Source organism: Tamandua tetradactyla, chromosome 3 (genome assembly GCF_023851605.1).
Source record: "Tamandua tetradactyla isolate mTamTet1 chromosome 3, mTamTet1.pri, whole genome shotgun sequence".
NCBI classification, from domain to species: Eukaryota; Metazoa; Chordata; class Mammalia; order Pilosa; family Myrmecophagidae; genus Tamandua; species Tamandua tetradactyla.
Genome location: NC_135329.1, coordinates 16,116,952 through 16,140,399, shown reverse-complemented (window position 1 = coordinate 16,140,399; position 23,448 = coordinate 16,116,952). Strand labels below are relative to the sequence as shown.

At 39.8% G+C, this 23,448-nt stretch overlaps 1 protein-coding gene across 3 annotated transcripts in view; it reads left to right on the top strand.

Annotated features, from left to right (window-relative positions):
- ZMAT4 (zinc finger matrin-type 4) overlaps positions 1–22,718 on the top strand; it is a 409,363-nt gene extending 386,645 nt beyond the window's left edge. For all 3 annotated transcript variants that reach the window (XM_077151827.1, XM_077151828.1, XM_077151830.1), the window contains one exon: positions 19,799–22,718. In XM_077151827.1, coding sequence (XP_077007942.1) covers positions 19,799–19,814 — 16 coding nt within the window. In that variant the 3' untranslated portion in view covers positions 19,815–22,718. The remainder of the gene's footprint in view (positions 1–19,798) is intronic.
- The last annotated feature ends 730 nt before the right edge of the window (positions 22,719–23,448 follow it).

The window sequence follows — 23,448 nt, the reverse complement described above, 5'->3', positions numbered from 1 at the left end:
CAAAGAGTATAATATAGAGGTAATGATGTTGGACTTATATTCAGGGGTCCTGCTTTCTGATACCATCTATATCACTCCTTAATGAAATCATAGGCAAATATCATCTGTAAAGTGGAGAACGGCTAATTTTCCTACTTCCCCAACAGGATTGTTGTGAGGACCAAATGCAATCAGGTATGGAATGCTGTATGAATGCTAAGTGCCATGATTTTGGTCCTCAATGCCTCTTAGGGACAAACAGCCATTCTTCTATTGTCATGGCCATCGAGCATGGCTGTGTGTGTGTGTGTGTGTGTGTGTGTGTGTGTGTGTGTTTAGCACCTTTAAGTTCCACAGCTGAAAGCATAAAAACCTCAGCAGCTACCTTGAAACTCAATATGCCACCTTTTACCTCCAAACAACTCCGCCATATGCCACTTTTTACCTCTAAATGACTCTGGCCATTAGAACGTTCAGGTCTCCTCTGTATTAATTACCTATGGTTGTGTTACAAATTACCCCAAACACTAGTAGCTTAAAACAACAGACAGGTATTATCTCACAGTGCCTATGAGATAGGAATTAGAAAATGGTAACACCAGAAGTTTTGCCTCAGGACTTCTCATGGGATTTCAGTAAAGATGTCAGCCAGGGCTCCAGTCATGGGAGGGCTTTTACCCTCCCTTCTTGCCTCCTCATTGCCCTAAAGGATCTGCTTCTAAGATGGCTCATTGACATGGCCGCTGTCAGGGGTCTTCATGCCTCACTGCACAGTGCTCTCCCCACAAGGTACAGCTAACTTCTTCCAGAGTGAGCAACCCGAGAGAAAGATCAAAGAGGAAGATGTGGTGTCTTATATGACCTAATATCTAGAGTCATGCACCATCCTCTTACTACTTCTATTTTTTAGAAACGTTTCACCAAGTCTACCTACACTGAACCCTCTTAGTCTCCCCCATTTGAAGGGAGGAGTGTGAGAGAATTTCTTGGCATATTTTTAAACTCTTACACTTCTCTCGATGGCAGAGTCAAAGAGTAAACCCCCCAGACACTTTGACCATCAGCGAGAGTGTGTGACTGCCTGTGCTGGTGAAACACTTGACATAGGAAGACTCATCTTCTTTCCACAGGACCACTTTTGTTGTTGGCTTAAGTTCTCCCAATAGAGTTTTATTTGTATTTATTCATATTTTTAATATACTGTCTCCTTTATGATATTGAGTGTCTGGGAAAGCCTAACACCATGCCTGGTACAGGAGGAGTTCAGTAAATGGCAGTTAAATTGATTGAAGGATAATTAATGCAAATAGCTGTTCCAATCCTTTCCAGGAGTCAGGTTCTAGTAAGGAGAAGAGGGAGAGGATGTGAGATTTTGGAGAATAGGGTAGGGGTAGGGGAAAGGGGCCAAGTAAGAAAAGGACAGAGAATTAGGCATTCAAAGCACAGCTATACAGTCACACATGCTAATGAAGGGCTTGGCCATCAGGCCTCAAGGTGGGACTAAATTCTCTGAAAAATGGCAGTAGTGGCTTGGTTGGTGATTAAATGACCTAAGGAGTGGTAATCATGTTGGGGAAATGCCACAGACCGTGTAAAAGAAGACTCCACTTAGAAATGGAGTTGGGACTGCAACCTGAAAGAGGAAGTGTGTTCAACAATAGTAAAAGAGGAATATTATGGGAAACCTTTCCAAGTAGATTTTAATTTTGGAGAAACACCAAGTTGTAAATTCATCTCAGGCATTTAAAATTTATTAGATGCCGTTAAAGCCCTGGCTATAGATTCAGGCAGCTTTTATTGAGCAGCAACTGTGTGTCAGACACTGTTCTTATAGCTTTCACATTTATTATCTCATTCAGTCCTCACAAATACTGTAAGGGAGTTTTATTATTCCCATTTTATGGGAAACTAGTACTCTGAGAAGTTATTCTCCTTGTTCAAAGTCACACAGCAAGTAGAAAAGCTGGATTTTAAAAAATATATTTTTATTGAGAAATTCTTACACATATACAGTCCTTCCACAGTATACTATCAATGGCTCACAATGTCATCGCATAGTGTGTATTCATCACTATGATCATTTTTAGAACATTCTCATCACTCCAGAAAAAGAGATTTAAAAAAAAGAAAAAAGAAAAATCTTATACATCCCATACCCTCTCTCATTGGCCATTAGTATTTCAACTTACCCAATTTTTTTTTTTACCCCGTATCCCCCTATTTTTTATCTATTTATTTTCCCTTGTGTTTTTAACTCATCTGTTCATACCCTGGATAAAAGGAGCATCAGACACGAGGTTTTCACAATTGCACCATCACATTGTAAAAGCTATATAGTTATACACTCTTCTTCAAGAATCTAGGCTAATGGAATACAGTACAACAGTTTCAGGTACTTCCCTCCAGCCACTCCAATACACCATATACTACAAAAGGGTTATCTACATAATGTATATGAATAACCTCCAAGATAATCACTTGGCTCTGTTTGAAATCTCTCAGCCACTGACACTTTATTTTGTCTCATTTCTCTCTTCCCCCTTTTGGTCAAGAAGGCTTTCTCAATCCCATGATGCCAGGTCCCAGCTCATCCCGGAAGTCCTATCCCATGTTGTCAGGGAGATTTGCATCCCTGGGAGTCATGTCCTGCATCTGGGGTGGGGGCTGAGCATTGAGTTCACCTGCCAGTTGGCTTAGTGAGAGAAAGGTCACATCTGAGTAAGAGAAGGGTTCTTTGGAGGTGACTCAAGTATAATTATAAGTAGGTTTAGAAAAGCTGAAATTTGAATCCAAGTTTTAAAACTTCACAGCATTCATTTCTGAAAATGAGAAATTATGGATGCAGATACATCATGGATTAAGTGATATTTATTAAAATATGGCATGTCCCTGAATAAAAGTCTGGTAACGCTTAAGCCAATCTCATACATGAAAAGTACCTTGCTTTTGACAGCACAGTTTCATTATGGTAATTCTTAAAATGGGGGTGATGCTGTTCTTTTAGATATCTTCTGCAAACTGATGTCTGCCTTCCTCAGAAAAATTGTTGTATGTCCTGAGCCATAAATTGTCCATCTTTCTTGAACATCCAGACTACACCCATGCATCTTTTACTGCATAAAAACCAGCAACAGTGCAACCATCTGAAGAGTCAAACATAGCAAAACCACAAAATCTCAAATACTTGATTTATAAGTTTACCTTTAAAGAAATATCAAGAGAGCAATTTGGTATCTTTCTTACAATCCTTACCTGTTGGAATCTACTCATTTTCCTTTATTTATTCAAGGAAAGAAAACATGCTCTCCTTCTCCCTCTTGTTTCTTGGTTAATTCAGACCCCTGCTTTCTAGATTTGTGTCCTATTTGTTTATTCGTTCATTTTAGTCACTAAACATTATTGATTTATTCATTCAATCATCATTTTTTGCACTCTTTCACCATATATCATTGACTACCTACTATGTGCTAAGCACTTTCCTAGTCACTGATGAACCATTATTGGTTGCTTCCAATAGGCCAAGCACCGTGTCCAGTTACATAGATACAACGGTGTACAAGATATCATCCCTAGAATGAATAAATGCAATCTAATAGGAGTTGTGATAGCATTTCACGAGGGATGCAGTGGAGTCATGTAAATATTTGTGTCTCTAATACTAGCAGTACTATTACATAATTATAATATATAATATACTGTTATTATGTATGGTATATTGTTTTACCTTGAGGTCATAAGATGCCTTGTAGAGGAGTGACATATCTGTTAAAAAGTAGGCTTTCGTCAGATGGCCATGGTGTTCATCTGGAACTGGGACCTTCAAGAAGGAAACAATAAGAGGGCATTAATGGTGAAAGAGTTTTATTAGGGGAAAGACTTATGAGAAAAAAATGGGAAGGGATCTAGGAGAGGCTGGATGAAGTGTCAGATCACAAGTCTGACCCTGAGTGAAGGGTAGAGGGAAGGAAATTTGGACAGACATGTCCTAGACTATTGTGTAGTCTGAAGAAAGTCCCCACAGCCATTGGGAGATGGAGCCAAAGTCTCCTTTTAGGGGAATCCCATCTTCCAGGGACAGGTCTGCTTTAACTTCCCTGCTACACTCAGGCATCATCTTGGAGCAGCCCAGAAGAAGCAGTCCAAGCTCAGCAACTGAGTCCCTTAGTCAAATATTCTCTGTGAATCATAAGTAAAGAAATTGAATCAGTCATTCAAAACCTTCCCAAAAGGAAAAGTCCAGGACCAGACGGCTTCACATGTGAATTCTACCAAACATTTCAGAAAGAATTAGTACCAACCCTACTCAAACTCTTCAAAAAAATTGAAGTGGAGGGAAAGCTACCTAATTCATTCTATGAAGCCAACATCACCCTCATACCAAAACCAGGCAAAGATATTACAAAAAAAGGAAACTACAGACCAATCTCTCTAATGAATATAGATGCAAAAATCCTCAACAAAATTCTAGCAAATCGAATCCAGCAACACATTAAAAGAATTATACATCATGACCAAGTAGGATTCATCCCAGGTATGCAAGGATGGTTCAACATAAGAAAATCAATTAATGTAATACACATATCAACAAATCAAAGCAGAAAAATCACATGATCATCTCAATTGATTCAGAGAAGGCATTTGACAAGATTCAACATCCTTTCCTGTTGAAAACACTTCAAAGGATAGGAATACAAGGGAACCTCCTTAAAATGATAGAGGGAATATATGAAAAACCCACAGCTAATATCATCCTCAGTGGGGAAAAATTGAAAACTTTCCCCCTAAGATCAGGAACAACACAAGGATGTCCATTATTACCACTGTTATTCAACATCGTGTTGGAGGTTCTAGCCAGAGTAATTAGACAAGAAAAAGAAATACAAGGCATCAAAATTGGAAAGGAAGAAGTAAAACTATCACTGTTTGCAGATGATATCATACTATACGTCAAAAACCCTGAAAAATCCACAGCAAAACTACTAGAGCTAATAAACGAGTACAGCAAAGTAGCAGGTTACAAGATCAACATTCAAAAATCTGTAGTGTTTCTATACACTAGCAATGAACAAGCTGAGGGGGAAATCAAGAAACGAATTCCATTTACAATTGCAACTAAAAGAATAAAATACCTAGGAATAAATTTAACTAAAGAGACAAAAGACCTATACAAAGAAAACTACAAAAAACTGTTAAAAGAAATCACAGAAGACGTAAATAGATGGAAGGGCATACTGTGTTCATGGATTGGAAGACTAAATATAGTTAAGATGTCAATTCTACCTAAATTGATTTACAGATTCAACACAATACCAATCAAAATCCCAACAACTTATTTTTCAGAAATAGAAAAACCAATAAGCAAATTTATCTGGAAGGGCAGGTGCCCCGAATCGCTAAAAGTATCTTGAGGAAAAAAAACGAAGCTGGAGGTCTCACGCTGCCTGACTTTAAGGCATATTATGAAGCCACGGTGGTCAGAACAGCATGATACTGGCATTAAGATAGATATATCGACCAATGGAATCGAATAGAGTGCTCAGATATAGACTCTCTCATCTATGGACATTTGATCTTTGATAAGGCAGTCAAGCCAACTCACCTGGGACAGAACAATCTCTTCAATAAATGGTGCCTAGAGAACTGGATATCCATATGCAAAAGAATGAAAGAGGACCCGTATCTTACACCCTATACAAAAGTTAACTCAAAATGGATCAAAGATCTAAACATTAGGTCTAAGACCATAAAACAGTTAGAGGAAAATGTAGGGAGATATCTTATGAATTTTACAATTGGAGGCGGTTTTATGGACCTTTAACCTAAAGCAAGAGCACTGAAGAAAGAAAGAAAGAAATGGGAGCTCCTCAAAATTAAACACTTTTGTGCATCAAAGAACTTCATCAAGAAAGTAGAAAGACAGCCTACACAGTGGGAGACAATATTTGGAAATGACATACCAGATAAAGGTCTAGTATCCAGAATTTATAAAGAGATTGTTCAACTCAACAACGAAAAGACAGCCAACCCCATTACAAAATGGGAAAAAGACTTGAACAGACACCTCTCAGAGGAGGAAATACAAATGGCCAAAAGGCACATGAAGAGATGCTCAATGTCCCTGGCCATTAGAGAAATGCAAATCAAAACCACAATGAGATATCATCTCACACCCACCAGAATGGCCATTATCAACAAAACAGAAAATGACAAGTGCTGGAGAGGATGCGGAGAAAGAGGCACACTTATCCACTGTTGGTGGGAATGTCAAATGGTGCAACCACTGTGGAAGGCAGTTTGGCGGTTCCTCAAAAAGCTGAATATAGAATTGCCATATGACCCAGCAATACCATTGCTAGGTATCTACTCAGAGGACTTAAGGGCAAAGACACAAACAGACATTTGCACACCAATGTTTATAGCAGCATTATTTACAATTGCAAAGAGATGGAAACAGCCAAAATGTCCATCAACAGACGAGTGGCTAAACAAACTGTGGTATATACATATGATGGAATATTATGCAGCTTTAAGACAGAATAAACTTTATGAAGCATGTAATAACATGGATGGACCTAGAGAACATTATGCTGAGTGAGACTAGCCAAAAACTAAAGGACAAATACTGTATGGTCCCACTGATGTGAACCGACATTCGAGAATAAACTTGGAATATGTCATTGGTAACAGAGACCATCAGGAGATAGAAATAGGGTAAGATAATGGGTAATTGGAGCTGAAGGGATACAGACTGTGCAACAAGACTGGATACAAAAACTCAGAAATGGACAGCACAATACTACTTAATTGTAATGTAATTAGGTTAAAACACTAAATGAAGCTGCATCTGAGGTATAGTGTTTTTTTTAATTTTTTTAATTTTTTTCTCTCTATTATCGTTTTATTTCTTTTTCTGTTGTCTTTCTATTTCTTTTTCTAAATCAATGCAAATGTACTAAGAAACGATAAATATGCATCTATGTGATGATATTAAGAATTACTGATTGTATATGTAGAATGGAATGATTTCTAAATGTTGTGTTAGTTAATTTTTTCATTAATAAAAAAAAAGATTCAATAGTAAGCAATACATCATATAGTGCCCTAATTAGGATGATTTTGGGCATATCTCTATCCTTAGTTTCTTTAGAACTGTTAAATGATATAGTTGGGTTAATTAGTCATTATTAACCCAGGTCAGTGAGCTCCAGAGGATTTTTGACACTGCCTCTACCTTTGACACTGCCTCTACCCATGCAAAATAAATACAAGGATCAAATTACTTCATAGAGATCTGGTACTCATTACATGTACCGTGACTGTAATAAAAATCATGTGGAACACACACACACACACAAAAAATTCTCTGTGAGGCATCTTCTCATGGCCACCCCAGCATGGAATATCCAGCATTCCAGGCCAAGGGGGCCGATTAGACAGATTATCTGCCTTAAAAAAGATTGGTACTTATTAGGAGGACCAAAGCTTCTTGTGGCCAGAGTCTATGGTGCATTTTGGCTGGGGCAATGAGGAGGCAAGAAGGGAGGGTACAGCATATAATGCCAGAGAAATGCTCAGTAGCCACATCAAAAAGAGTCTCATGTCTAAATGTGAGGAATTTAGGCATTGAGAGACATTGGAGATTTTGAAATAGTGAAGGGACTGAATAAGTTTGTTGGTTTTGACTTTAAATAAATCATGAATATATTAGAAGATGTGGTAGAAAATAGGGAGAGAATTTGGAACAGCACATGTTGTGACCCATGCAGTAGCAGTGGAAATGCAGGAGCCCAAAGAAGTGTTTGACCAGGAGAGTCAATATCACTTATCACCAACTGTGTGTGAGGAGCTTTTGACTCCCAGGTTTCTGGCTTCGACACTAAATAGACAGGGAGTCACTCCCTAGGTTAAGATTTGCAAGATGACACACAGGTTTGAGAGGGAAATAAGTTACCTCTTGGACAGTTTGGTATTTTGAGTCTCTTAGTCACGATTTTACCCAGTGCTCAGAAGACTACCCAAGGCTTGAGATGCAAATTTGGGAATTGGGAGCCTGTCTTCCTCAGGAGCTAGAGACTCCATGGACAATCTGAGCCTTGTAAGGAGAGGGCATTAATAAGCTTGCTTCTCTTGCGTATCCTTATCTTTTTTGACCTTTTTTAAAAAAAATATCAAAAGTCAATAAAGAGAAAAACAGCTATAGATTAATGTTATAACTACAAGAGCAGGAGAGTCGAACCTGAGCTTCTCACCCAATAGAGAACATCTACTTTCAGCCCCATTTTTGTCTCTTTGTCTTTTCGCGTTTCATTTTGCAATTCATCCTTACATTCTCCGAACAGATATTTGGAGTGAATCTGTGTGAACTGGTCAAGGGCACCTTCATCTCTGGACAGCTGTTATGAAACATTATCTGACTTCCTTGACCTGACAACTCATAAATTATCCTCAGAAATCCTCAGAATCTCCAATAAAGTAATATGCTGTGGTTCTGATCTTCATATCTATTATTTAAGTTTCGCGACATTCATTCAGACAATATAAAAATTTCCAGTCAAATTGAATCCTTTAATCACACAGTTTTAGTGGAAAAAGGGTGAGAAGGAAAGATTGCTATGGCTTTGGGAAATATGAAGGGGGTTCAAATAGCATTTGTCAAGCATCTACTTGTGATGTGCCAGGAGATGTGCTAAGTGCTGTACATCCTTTCTTCTGTTTTCAATTCACTAAGCCCTTCACCAATCATGCTACTTCTTGGCCCAAAGCACACTAATGACTTCCCATCTTGTTTCACATAAAAGCCCAACTGTACAATGGCTTCCAAGTCCCTAGGCACACCTAAGCATTCCTTCCTCAATTATCTCACCCTCTTTCCCTTAGCTCCAGCCACATTGCCCTCTTTACTACCCCTGGAAGACTTCAGGTGAGCTCTTGCCTCAGAACTTTTTTGAACTTGCGGATCCCACCTCCTGCTCTTCCCCAAACAACCACGTGCAAAACATGAATTTCCCAGCAAAAATTATACATTAGCACCCTTCTTGGAGCATCCTATTCAAAATTTCAACCCCTGTTCCCACATTCTCCATATCCACTGCCTTGCTTTAATTTTCTTTGTAGTCATTATCATCTTCTAATAGACCCTCTACTTCTCTTTTATTTCTTCCCATACTAAAATCTAAGGCATGGATTTTTCCACTCTTATTTCCTGGTGTGTTTTTAGCACATTACAACAGTGACTGACTCTAAATATTTGCAAGGGGAAAATACTAATATTCACCTTTTATAAATGAGGTGACTAGGATGTGAAAGCTTAGGTAATTTTCTCACATTACATGATTAGTAAATGGCAAGGCTGGAATTCAAATCCAGATTTGTCTGACCCCAAGGTCCACATCCTTTCCACCGAACTGTGCTCTCATTCATTTCCAAATAGCCAGCCAGATACTTTCATATAATGAGTGTGGGGGGAGGGGGGAGGGGGAGGGGCCTTCCTTACGGTGGTTTGCTGCTTTCTAGGCTCTGAATTTTAGGTCAGGGAATCAAATTGTGAGAAATCTGTTTAAAGAGGCCGGAGAAAGAAAAGAAGAAAAGAAAGTAACAACAACAACAGCAAAACAGTGAGGATTTTGTCTGCTAAGTTGTATTAAATGCCTAGTGATTCACGAGACCACTGAAAGTTTTTTTTTCCAAGGCCCAGGCTGGATTGTGCACAGACTGTGGGAAAACCTGTGACACAGAGAAGCCAGCCAAGGGTTCCATTTAGACTTCACACACAGATGTCTAATTGGAGTGTGCTGTTTATTAACTAGAAGCTGCTTTGCCACTCAGAAATGGGAGTTAATCAAAATATTGCAAATGATACACCTTGAGAAATGTCACTCTTTATCATGATTATATTTACATATTTTTTCTATAGTAGTTTGTTGTATGTGTTCTAAAAAAAAATTATGTTCTGCTAAGATAAGCCTCTGGTGGTGGGACATGTCTGAATCTCTGTTCAGAGGTTCTGGCAGAAGGAGTATTGAGTAATATTTCAGTGTGGTTTTATGTGCGGCACATAACCTACATTTCTGTAGCAATTGGTTAGGAGCAGAGCCGTTTCCTGGCATTTGCAGCTCACACAGTGAAAAGCGCTGGCTCCCTTCTCCATTCCCTTTCTGCGTTAGGCACCAGGGAATAAAGGTCATTGGCTGGAGGCACATAATTATGCTTCCTCAGAAATCGGTGCTTTCCTCTGAGGACCACTGGAATGTGATTCATTTCTTCGGTCTTTCTTCTAGAATATTAAAAAAGTCAACAAAAAAGGATTTTATACCCCCAACAGGATTTGCCAGCATTGGATGAGAGCAGTCAGTATGAATTTTAATGAGTCCATTTTTCAATCCTGAGTTTTCCATACAAAGTTTCTTTTTGTCTTTTAATTGAAAGGAAATGTTTGTAGTTTGAGAATTTATGGCTCTTAATGAAGAGACCACTCAGTCACATTCAGAGCTGAGCTTTTGCATGCTCCTCCAGAGAACCCAGACTTATGTAAGAGATGTATTAGGTGATTTTTTTCCTGTTAAAATGATTCATCATTGAAAATGTAAATTAATTTATAAGAAGGAAGTCAAATTTTCTTTTCTTTTTTGTAGAATAAATCTCTATAGGAGGCAGGATACATGAGGATTTTCATTAAATTGACCTTTCTTTTTTACTGTGCCTTGGCTCTTTGCTTTGCTTCGTTATTCTCCAACTGTTGCACGTTACTTGCCTCTGCAAGGTGTGTGGAGAAGGTCATGATGTAAGGGGCACCCCCTTCCTGGGTGAATCATTACAATGGCCAGTATGATAAGAAGAGCCCCAAGGTGATGATATTTGAATAGGTACTGACACATAGATTGGGAGTTTTGTGCTAGCGATTTTTTCTGCCAGTGAGGGCATATCAGGGTTTCAGAGGACAGCTGGGATCAGGGAAAACCATTTTTTTGGCTGCTCTTCTCCTGTTTGACACTCCATAATAGCACTCCTCTTCCCATTTACTGACTGCCAGTTATCTATCATCGTTTAGCAAATTGCCCAATAACTTAGTGGCTTAAGGCAACAACATTAAGGCAGGCTTGGCTTAGCTGGCTTCTCTGGCTCTGGGTTTCTCATAAGGCTGCAGTCAACTTAAAGCTCGACTGGGGGTGACTCTGCTTCCACCTGTTCTAAGGTGGTTGTTGGCAGGATTCTGTTCCTTGCGGGTTGTTGGAATGAGGGTCACAAGCCATCGGTCAGTGACATCCCTGGGTCCCTTGCCACGTGGGCAGCTCACAACACACCATGGCTTAGAACAAACAGGGCGAGCAATTGAGAGAGCAAGAGAGAGTATGAACAAGATGGAAGTAACAATCTTTTATAACCTAGCCTTGGTAGTGATAATGTGATTCATATAATGTTTATTAGGAACCAGTCACCAGATCCAGCCCGCGCTCAAGAACAGGGGTTTACACAAGCATATCAGGAAGTAGGGATCTTTGGGAGCCAATTTGAAAGCTGCCCACCTTGGTCCAGCCTCTGAGCTATCCTTCCTTTTTCCATGAAAGCTAGCCCCTTCGTACCCAAGTAATTTGCTTAGCCTGCTTCCTGCCAGTAGAATTTTGGGGGTCCACTGGCCTCTTTTCATCTCGTGCTGGCCTCTGCTCCTATCAGTCCAAGATACTGTTTTCTCAATGCTTTGTGGGCTCTCTGTGATTCTTATTGGGATTCACTACATTAGACAAAAGTCACATCCACAAATCTCTTTGAGAAAGCTCTTCCTCTAAACTTTGGCTCTTGCTGAGATGGCTGACAGAAAATGCCCTCAAACTTCCCAGAGCCCTAGTGTTTGAATGAGACAGTCTGTGAGGCACATCCTTAATAACACTCTGAATAACAAATTCTAATCCTTTGGTCTTTTTGAAATCTTAACCAAGGTCTGTATATGATTTAGATGATATCAGGTGGTACCAGAATTTGAGACTCCAAGGAAGTGTACCTACTCTGTATCATAGAGGTCCTACTGAAGCAATTTGGAAGTAATAATTATTTTGAGGGCAGCAGTCAGGGTGGGTTTCTACTGTGAGGATTCCAAGAAGTGCCTGAAGTGTCTCCCATATTGTGTTTGCTTAGCACGTACACTGCAGATATTGCTGCCCTTTGTAGTTTGTTTGTTTGGTTGGTTTGGAGTTTTGGGTATCTGGAGAATGTCGCATCAGATTACAGTCTTCAGGGACTCTCCAAGAGCACATGCTGGCTTTCTCTATCCTCCCTCTTGGCTTATCAGTACATTTATAAGATAGAATTTGGCTCTGATTGCAAAATGTGCTGACAGCTTTCAGTAGAGCATTTGGACATCTGCTGAAAGGTTTGGCTATGTTTGTAGTTGGTACTGGTTAGCACATAAACTCTGAGCCTGAAGGAAGAAAATTAAATGAAAGGAAGTTTGTATAGAATCCTCACTATCTGCAGATTTGTGGTCTTGGAGTCATGACAGTTTAGGTGGGGCTGACAGAAAACTGCTGAACTTGGAACTGAATAGCCTGAAGGATGGAGTTTAGCTCTGTTTGACCAAGTCAAGGCTTTTGTTATGTCAGAGATGGAAGTAACCTGGACAATGGCTTGGTCAAGTTTTTCATTGATTAGATAAAGGAACTGAACCTTGGGGAGAAGATGTGACCCTTGCAAAGAAATGCAGCCATTTAGTGGAAAATGCAGCTCTAAATGCTAATTTGATGCTCCTTCTAAGTTCACTTCTTCCATCTCATAATGTTTTGGGGGTTTGGTGATAATTATCATTGTCAAATAATTTGTTATATAATTGCATGGCCATGTTAGTACTAGTTATACCTCCAAAGACCAGTCCAGGTACCAGAGTCCATCCCCGTAATGGCCCAGCACGTCAGTGCAGACCCCATGCCTCACAGGTATGGACACTACTCTCACTTACATCTTCTTCCTCAGCTTCCTGCCTGCTTCCTCTCTATCCCACCCTGGTATCTCCTTCCTATCAACTGAGCTGTATCCCATCCCACCATATTTCTCAGTCTCTGCCTGAGAGCCAGCTTTGGGACGCTATTTTCCACTTCTAAAATTGCTGACCTCACCATACTAGGATTCAGCTGACATTGCTGGCCACCAGGTTGCCCAAAGACGTGTACCCTGGGAGGTTTGCAGTTGAACTGAGGGAGAGAAAGAGCATATATTAAGAGTTCTGACATTTCTCCTCCTGCTGGTTAGAGGTAACCACAGATAAATGTTAGCACTGATTATTATTATTATTGTTTACGCTGCTAAATGGGATTGTGTATTAGGTTAATTTGATTACTGAGTCATATATAATTGGCAGACACAAAGACAGGGTTTTAATGTCAGATGTACCTTAGAAATGCAGACAGCTCTAGTTCTCTAGGCTTCCAGGGTAAGCGAAGAGTCACCAAAATCTAGGAGCATGGCATAAAGATAGTGAAAGTGGGAGGAATGCTGATAGCTGATGCATTCACAATGCCCCCAAATTAGAAAAAAAGTCTAAAATGGCCTAAATTCCCTTCTCTACTAGCATACTCAGTAGTCACGTGTAACTATTTAAAGTTTACAGGTACTAAAAGATGGAGAGAGAGGCATAGATGACTTAAACATGATAGCGATCAGTCTCTTCATAGAGTGCACATGTGGTTTTCCGTCAGTGTATTTTCTATTTACGGAGAAATACTGGATTTACATGATGAAAGCATTTTCAAAGGGAGCTCTGAATTACATTTTAAAACACATGCAGTCTATTTCATATACTTTTTGGGGGGGAGGGGGATGTGCATGGTGCAGGAATCAAACCCAGGTCTCCCACATGAAAGGCGAGCATTCTACCACTGAGCTACCTATTTCATTTCCTTTTGATGGTCTATGGTAATCACTGCCCAACGACGTGTTCTGCAGTGATGGAAATGCTCCTTACCGATGTGGGGCAGCGCAGCAGCCACTAGCCGCAGGTGGCTGTGAGCATTTGAAATGTGAGAGCGTGACTGAGGAATGGAATTTTTTATTTTATTTAATTCGAAGAGTTGTAAATTTAAATAGCTACATGTGACTACTGAGTATGCTAGTGGAGAAAGCACTTTAGGCCATTTTAGACTTTTTTTCTAATTTGGGGGCATTGTGAACACATCAGCTATCAGCATTCCTCCCACTTTCACTATCTTTATGCCATGCTCCTAGATTTTGGTGACTCTTCGCTTACCCTGGAAACCTAGAGAACTAGAGCTGTCTGCATTTCTAAGGTACATGTGGCTTTAAAACCCTGTCTTGGTGTCTGCAAATTCTTTATGATTCAGTAATCAAAAAACCTAATACGTGATCGCATTTAGCAGAGTAAACAATAATAATAATAATAATCAGTGCTAACATTTATTTGTGGTTACCTATGTGCCAGCTTCATTATACTTCCATGTTTAACTCGTTCAATCTTCATAGCAACTCTTCTTATAGGTGATTAAAGCTAGAAAACTTTACTTGAGCCCCAACACTAATTGTGACCAGTGGGATGTTCAGGTACAATGTTATGAACTTTAGTTAGCTCCAGTTTACCCAACTGTAAAGCAAAACATTAGTAATTTCTTCCTCCTGGGATTGTCGTGAGATTAAAGGAGATCCTGTGTATGAAGGCACCAGGTGAGCACTAAAACTTTAGAGAGGCTTGTTTTCTTACCCTTGCTCTTAATCACTTAAAAGGAAACTATTCTGATGTAGCAAACCCATCTGATTCCATTTCTGTTTTTCAGAGGACGAAGCCTAGTCCCACTTCCCTGTGGGGCAGCCCTGAGCAGGTCCAAGATCCGAGGGCAGGAACTTCTCTGCAGTGGAGAGCATGGCAGAGCAGTCCAGGGGTGGTCAGAGGGGAGCTGATGCCTGACTTTAGATCTCAGTTTCCTCACCCATAAAATGGAAATGATTATAATAATAGCACCAACCTCAGCTGTAGCTAGAACCCCCAAAGTAGGAAACATGGAGTCACCCAAACCACGAAGTACCAGATATGAGGGTACAGGGCTCGGGAATGATAAGGGTGTGTGTGTGTGTGTGTGTGTGTGTGTGTGTGTTATTAAGGCTCTATCAATGTCTTTCATTTGTAAAATAAGGATGTTGGACTTCCCTAAATGATCCCTGGGGCCTCCTGGCTCCAACATTTCATTACTTTGTTGATTTTATGAAAAATGTTTTGCAAAGCAAATGAACAGTGTAAACAAGATTATAAAGAGAATGTTTGCCTTCTTAAAGGAATAAACTGTTCTCAGGCACATCAGGAGCATACATTTGCATATAGCAATGCAAATTCTATACAAGTCGAGGAGGCTTGTTTTCTTAGGTGTTTTGGTAAGTTAATTACAAATCCTTCCTGTCAATTTTGCTACCCAAAAATGGATTAGAAGGTAATATAGCTGAATTCATTTGCAATATTCTATACTTCTGAATGTTTACACTTTCTTAAATATTCACAATATCTGAACTTTTTCCAAAATAGCCTGAATTTTCTGACTTTAAACTATTTCTTTATTCAATGGGGTATAAATGCATGAGATTTGTTTTTCCAAGCAGGATTTGGATAAATTCATTTCTGTGTTTCCTAAATGTCAGAGATGCCAGCTGAATGCCACCCCAATTTCTATCATCTTAAATTGGCTTACGACTGCCCAATGCATTTGCAACATATTATGATCCGAAGCCCTGCCTATAATTTTAATTCTCATCTTGTGGTCTTTCTGCCTCTTTCGCTCCCTGCAACTTTTGAGTACCTTTCCCCCCCAATTTCTTTCAGACTATATAGTCTTCCACTAAAGATAAACACTTTCCAAGGTTTTTATTTGCTTCGACAACTGTATTGAAGATGTAGGCATCATACAGAGCGATACCATGCACAGCATAAAGCCATCTCCCTGCTTCCTTATTCCTTCTCACGTTCCCTTTCTCTTCTTTCCTTTCTCTTCCAAGCCTCCTCATTCACCTGCTATCCACGTTTCTCAGAAGCAAAATAAATTGTACTTCATGTCTTAAGAGTAGCACCGGCACCGGGAATCGAACCTGGGTCCTCGGGCATGGCAGGCAAGCATTCTTACCTGCTGAGCCACCGTGGCCCACCCTGGGCATTTTCTTGAGGTTTTGTTCTCCACTCCCAAATGACTGTTCAAAATATTCCAAGTGCATTTTGCTGGGTCTGGGTGAGTTCAGGGAAGGATTTCTGGAGGGAGCATGTTTCCAGGAAGACAGATGAGAAAAGCTGTTGCGGTAAAGAGGTGGCGGAGATGAGGTAGAGGATGAGTTTTCCGGCATAAGGAACAGCCTGTGCAAACTGTAGGGGCATGTGAAAGCATGGTGAGTTCAGGAACTTTCAGTAATTCTCTATGTTTGGAATCTAGAGTGATCTTAGGGAGTTACTGACACAAAGATGGCACTGAAGAAGACAGTGATCACATCATGAATGGCCTTTGTATATTAAAAATTTTTAGCTTTCTACAGTAGGTGAGGGGAACCCAGTGCAGTACTATGGCAACAGTGTGAATGAGCAGGAGAAGATTGCAAAGATGCCAGATGGAAGAGTTGTGCAATGTCAAGAACCTGGAACAGAGCCTGGGCAGGGGTTTGCAGAGGACATGGTATATTTAAGAGTGAACTAAGAGGCCAATAAAATTTGTGGTTGATTGGTTATGGAGTGAGGAAGAATAAAGAAAGATCTTGGGATAACACCCAGATTTCTGTCTTGAATATTTATTTTCCAGGTTAGGCAATACAGGAAAACAAAGAACAGAAATTGGGAGTCTTTCGATTTCAGGAATATAATTGAATTTGATTTATCATTGTGCTATCTCAATAAATTGAACAAATGTGTCAAGTCTTTCCTGGGTGTTATTCATGGCACATCTTAGAGAGTAGGTTGAACAGGTTCAAAGCTATGGTGTTTTTAGCTGTGTTTGTGGAAAATGTCTGGGATATGACACTTCCTCATTGGATGAGTTCTGATCATAACTTTTTTTTTGTTTTTGGCATGGGCAGGTACCGGGAATCGAACCCGGTTCTCCAACATGGCAGGTGAGAATTCTGCCTGCTGAGTCACCGTGGCTCATCACATATCATTTTATATAAACCCGTGATTCCATTTTTCATTTGACCATAAACTTGCCAATTGGCTATTAGAAACCAGGCTTGACAGTGACTGAGGATGTTCTGCTTTGTATTTTAATTGGTTTGTTGACCAGTTTCAATTCACTGTGGTAAGAACAAATGAATTCTCCCCTAGCTACTCCTTCAGACCCACTTGGTCGGACTGCCTTCTCCACTGTAATATCTTGGGAAGGTTCCAGACATTCCCACTCATTTTCAATGGCGACAGCAGTTTGTTCCAGTATGTAAGTCTCCTTTTCTGACCTAAGGACGTCCCGACCAGCTGCATTAAGACTTCCATCTCATACCCAGTTTAGAGCCTCTTCCCCTCCGGACCTTCCAAGATGGCATGAGGGAAGGGGAATGAAAGGAAGGAGCAGAAGAGGCTTTACTTAACTGATCCTGCAGATGTGACTCTCATCTGGCTTCTCCTGAAGGCTATTATATCCGTCTTGTAGGGCAGGCCTTCTGGTGGGGACTGGCCCTCATGGAAGTTAGATGCAGCCCACAGCTTTGCTCTTCTCCACATTCCCAGACACAGAAACTTCTCCTTATGGAAGGCAGACGTACCCAGGGCAGATTGTCGTGAGGTTTTCTAGCTGCTTTCCAAGACCCCAAGTAAAGCCCTTATTAATACCCAGTTCCTCCCACCCCCTTTTTAAAATAAGAATTGCAAGAGTGGAAGAGATGCCATGTTGTCATTACCTTTTATGGTTGTATATGTTAAAAATAGGATGAGCCAAATGAGCCTAATTAGTATGTAAAGGATACAATTAAAATTGTCTGATCAAATTGAATCAAACTGAAGACTCTCTGAGAACAAAGACTGTCCCTGACCACAAATGGAGACTATGTAATGAATTCTATTTCTCCTTGCCTGCCTTCCATTTACTATTTAAAGAAATTTCTGAAAATATATGAATTATGCAGCCTATCTCTCAGATGAAAAAGAATTTTCCTTTTGGATAGGATGGCTGCATATTTATTAATAGCAGTAAAATCTTCCATGTTCTTTTGTATCAAATGGGATGCTGAATAAAATATGAAGGACTCTCTCCAGCAATAATAACAGTAACGGCTGAATAATTATAAAAGCTATATGGAATTGAAAGGCATTTTAATTTGTCATTACTTCTCTGTGTTTAGAAAGGATCTGAATAATTATGCTGACTATAAAAAGGAAGAGTGTGATATTTTTCCTCATTATGGGAATAAGTTCTTAATATACCACATTCACTATAAGTTTAAAAAAATCTCTCTCTGGTTTCCTCTAATGATGTAATCATGACTTGAAAACTGCTCAGCTGTGGATATGTTTGGCTTTCCAACTATTACATGGGGACGCTGCACTTCAAACTCATTTTAATTTGAAAAGTGTTCATCTTTGCAGTTTATAAAAATGAGATTATGCTTGTTTGCTCAGTGAGAACTTGCAACCTTTCTGTCACATTAATTCATGAAGACGACAAGAATTTCCTTAGGTCATACACCAGATGGTGGCAGAAACAAAATAGATCTTAAAACAGGAGTTTTCTTTTCATACCAACTATTTTAAAAAGGCTGTGGTTACCAGGTCCACTCTGAGGCGACATTTTAAAGCTATTTTTGCAAAAACATGCATAGAGCCTCCCTTTTCTATTGGTCTATATTATACCCCAAACATTGAAATGTTCTTATTCAGATCCAGAGGAAATGGTAGAATTTTCCTTTGTTGCTTGTGAATTTTTGTTTACCCCTCTAACTTTTGGATGGGTGAGAGATGGGGCAATCTACACAAGGCTTGTTCCAGCAAGTTTATCACCATCCCCTCCTCTAAGATGTAGTTTTAGGGTTGACTGTCAGCTACTAAAAGATGCTATTTTGAGAGCCTCGTTGTAACCAGGAATCCCCAGCACATTATGCTAACAAAGCGCATTATGGTAGCAAAGTCCTTTCACCTTCTGATTCTGGTCTTTTCCATAGTTCAGTCCCAACCACTTAACAGCCATGTGTTCTCGCTTTTAACATGGGAGGAAATGACACTAAAGAGTGGCTGCGGGAATTAAACTCTGCTGTAAAATAAATGTGAAATTCTTGACACATAGTAGGTGTACATAAATGGTATTATCTTTTTAACATTAAATAAAGAGAAAAGCTCTTTAAAAATTATCTATTTGACTTACGTAGATACTTCTTGAGAGCAAAGCCAGAAATGGTTTTTTTCTTATTCATCTAACAGAAAATTTGAATGAACAGAGAACAAGATTTGCAATAATTTGAAATCTAAATACTGTAGTGTTGTTGTCCACTCCCAATGGTAGGGTTCTGTGTGTAATTACAACTGAAGCTCCAAGATGGGTATATGCAGGATGCCACCAAATAGAAACCAATTTATTTTAATTTTAAGAATATTCAGAATGAATTTAGTGTTTAGATTGTCAGTGTAGAGGTATGAATTTGCTTCTAATTATGTGGAGATTACCTTGGTAATTGAATTATTATATACACAGATTATTTAGAACCTGAAAGATTTAGCTTTATCTGAATTTGGTGGTTTAAGTGATATGACAGGGTGGGGAGAGGTTGAGAAGAAGGGGGGAGAAGATGAGGAGATGGGAGGAGAGAGAGAGAGAGAGAAAAGTTGGTATATGTAACTATGAAAGAAGGTAAGACTGTGTTCCCTTCTGTCTTATAGCCTGAAGAATAAGTAGTGAAAACATCAATCAAGAGATAAGAAAAAATGTCAGGATTTCTCTGCCCTGGAGAATTGCTTATCAACCACCAGAGGAGGATTCTTTCTTGAACAATGAACATTTCTTACGAGGATTCACAGATTCACATATGACTAATCTCGGTTTGGGGAAATGAATGAGATTTATTTTTTCTTTTTCTTTTTAATTTTGTGGTAAGTTATGATATTTGGATGGATTTTTTTTTTATTCTTTCCTGATAACATTTTCAGCACATGTTCTAAATTATACTCCTGTAGCAAACAGTTGGAGCATTGTTCAAACTTAAAGACAGTGGAAAGTTTTAAATTTCCTATTTATCCTAGATTTATTGAGAGTATAATTATCCTATTAAATCCTTGATGACGTGATGTAAACCACCTCTATCCGTAAATCAACATTCTTTTGCATCATGTCAAATGTACACAGAACCAGAACAAGTGGCTACCAGTGGAAGCTGTATCATTGACAAATACTGGTCCTTCTTGTTTCACCTGCAAAAATGTGAGTTGGGTTTGGTACCTGAACAATGAGAATGAGGAGCACAAGATTAGAATCCTCGTCTTTCTTGTCCCCCGATCATTCGAGAACTGTTTCTCAAGGTTAAACCAAGTCTTCTCTTTGTGAGCTGCCAAAACAATAGCTTAGAAAATGAATTCGTTTGCCTGCATGATGATCCTCTTAGGCAACACTGTCTCACCAGCAGTTGACCTTGATGAAATGTTTTCCCAAAGGCATCAACAAGAAGAATTATAAACCCCAGAAGAAAATAGAAACAAAGGACTATTTCTTGTGAATTTAGCTTGAATTGTGGGCTTCCAAGTTGGGGTACCGACTGTTTGGAAAGAAATGAGCAAAACCCGAAGAAATGGCAGCCTTGGGTACAGTGAGGTCCACACTTTCCCCTGTGTCTCCCTGAAGTTATGTTGCTAAGTCAAGCCACTCATTCTGGAAAGAACATCACCGGCCAGGATGGCAGGCTGGAAAACTGTCCCTTTGATGGGAATGTCACTGGGGGAACTTGTGAAGCTCTTTCTCAAGCTCTAATTCTTCTCCAGTGTGACTGGACTTGGTGCCCTACAGGCTGGCTGCAGAGCTGGGCGGTTAGCTTCCACTAACAATGCTAGTCAGGGCCCCAGCTGGCAGCCTGGCTGGGGCTGCCCTGTCTACGTTGGGACCACAGGCGGCTGATCTTCTGGTGATAGAATTTTCTGGATATCTATTCTTTTACCATGGAGAGCTGAGGTGGTGGCAACTCAGTGAGCAATAAATGAAATGACCTAGAAATGCACAGTGTTGTTATTAAGAGGGCTGTTTCCCTGTGTTTGAAATGTGGCACCATTGCCTTGAGGAGCGTCCCCTCAGGAGGGACCAGGCTGGCAGTTTCTGTGCCTGAAGAGCGAAGCAGCCACTTCCACCACGTGTCACCCGCGGGGAGGAAGGAGGGTCCATGGGAAGCGATCTATTTGGCTGTTTTGGAAAGCACACAACAGAACTATGAAATTCCAGCAATGGTTTTTCTTCATATGTATAAGATAAGACTTTATTTGTCATTTCTGCTGTAAAATAAGCACTAAGTTAAAAAAAAAACAACTCTTTGTTTCTGTATGTGTTTAGTGGGTGAGCTGATATCCTCAAGTATTGTTATTTTTCATTTCTAGTAACCTGATGGAAAAAATCCTATGAACATGGGTCTCTTTTGTTTTACAGAGAGGCTACACCAAAGCCTTTATAGATCAGCTCCCACATATAATGATCAGATTGGTTCAGAATTCCTCTGCTAAATACCGTCGCTCTTTGGCCACCTGCCACGTGAAAGTGAAAACACGGGCTAAGGGTTGTTTTGTTTTAATTTGTGCTTGTTTTCTAATTTGTTTCTTAACCATTCCAGTGTACCAAGGAGGTAATGTATTCCGCTCTATGCAGTAAGGGCTCAGGAGCATGGCTTGTATTTTGGGAGGTCTGCAATGGAAACTTGCTTCTTGGAGAGGTCCCTGCTGTTTTTGGAGTTGTTCGTGTTTTGATTTGTTTTGTTTCATTTGTTCAATTAGGAATATCTTTTCTCCCAATTTGGTTATGAATGGATGGGAGTGGGACGTGAAGTCAAGTCCTCAAATAGCCAAATGAAGTCGGTTGGAGACAGAGAGACTCGTGTGGACGTGGCCTTTTCCCTGTTTTATGGCACAGCCAAACCGGGAGCTGCTCTGGTTGCTCCAACTGAGTACAGCAGAGATTCTGCAAAAGAAGAGAGCCCATGAAGGCATTTTCAGTAAAATCTCAATTCAGGAGACCTAGGGGGGAGAATACCATCTATCTGAAAGGGAGAAAATATCTCAATTATTGATGTTTAAAATGCTTTTACTGCTCCAGAGAACTTAGAGTAATGTTAACTGAGGTAACAAGGTACTGTCCCGTTGAAGTTTTGCTCTAATGAGGAAAAACTCGATTCAAAGTTAATATAACACACAGGGCGGATGTGCGTGTTTACTTCCTTTATTAGAGTAAATTGATTTGCATCTTCATGGGTACTTGCTAAGTGATTGAAACAGTCTCTCTCTCCTGAAACAGATATGGCACTCCTACCCCCCAGGCCGTGTAATTCATGAACTTTGCAAAGTGTAGAGGTAAGCTTCAGGCTGGCACCCGTGCCAGTGGCCACAAATGCCAGGACAGTGGAAAACGAATTAATGAGCTTTCATTACGTCCGGTCTCCACAGCCCAGGGCACTCGTAAATATGGTCATGAAGCAACCTGCTAACTAGGGAGGTTACAGTGATGCCCCATTGCTATAGGAATTAGTAATAAATCTCTCCTCTGCAATTGCTTGACTACAAAGGAGTCAAGCAATTAATTGGTTTTAATTTGCTTCTTAGCTGACACATAGATTGGAACTGTAAGAGTCTGTATGCCTTTTTATTGAAGTTAGTCGACTAGGCCAATCAAACCAAAAGAGAAAAAGTCTGAGATGGAAGAAAAATGCTAACTCCTACAGGGAAAGCTGAGCCCTCAGGGGATCCTCCACTTCCAAAGCTGATCTTTGACTAATGTGTGCTTGACAGGTCTTATGAGCACACCATATGAGAACCCCAATAAGAAAATCAACTTTCTAAACTGTCAGGCAATAACGTAACCACATTCACTATATTTCTATCCAACCTTAATTTCCATTGCTCATTTGGCCAGCTTGTATAAGGAATTACTGGGTTTTCTTTGGGGATCAGAAAAAAAGGGATCTGATCAGTGTACTGTTGTGGAGATAGCTTATTTCTTTTTCTGCTTCTTACCTACTTCATTCATATTAAACTACTTCAGGCTAAACTACCTCACAGGGAGGGGTTTGGATTAGCAAATTAATAAATGCCAAGTGCTTAAAAATAGAGAGCTTTATATAAATGCTGCCTTAGTTTTCTAGCTTAAGATATGCATGTTAAATTATAAACTATCTGGATAGTTCAGTGTAATATTCATGTTTATAAATTTGGCTTTAAATTTAGTATACAAATGTCTTGGTGTGAAATGAAATGCTGTGAGTCCCACTGTGGAATGAGAGGATTGAATCCAAGTCTGACAAATATAGTGTCTAGGGAAACATATGCAGACATAAAAGTAAAACCAA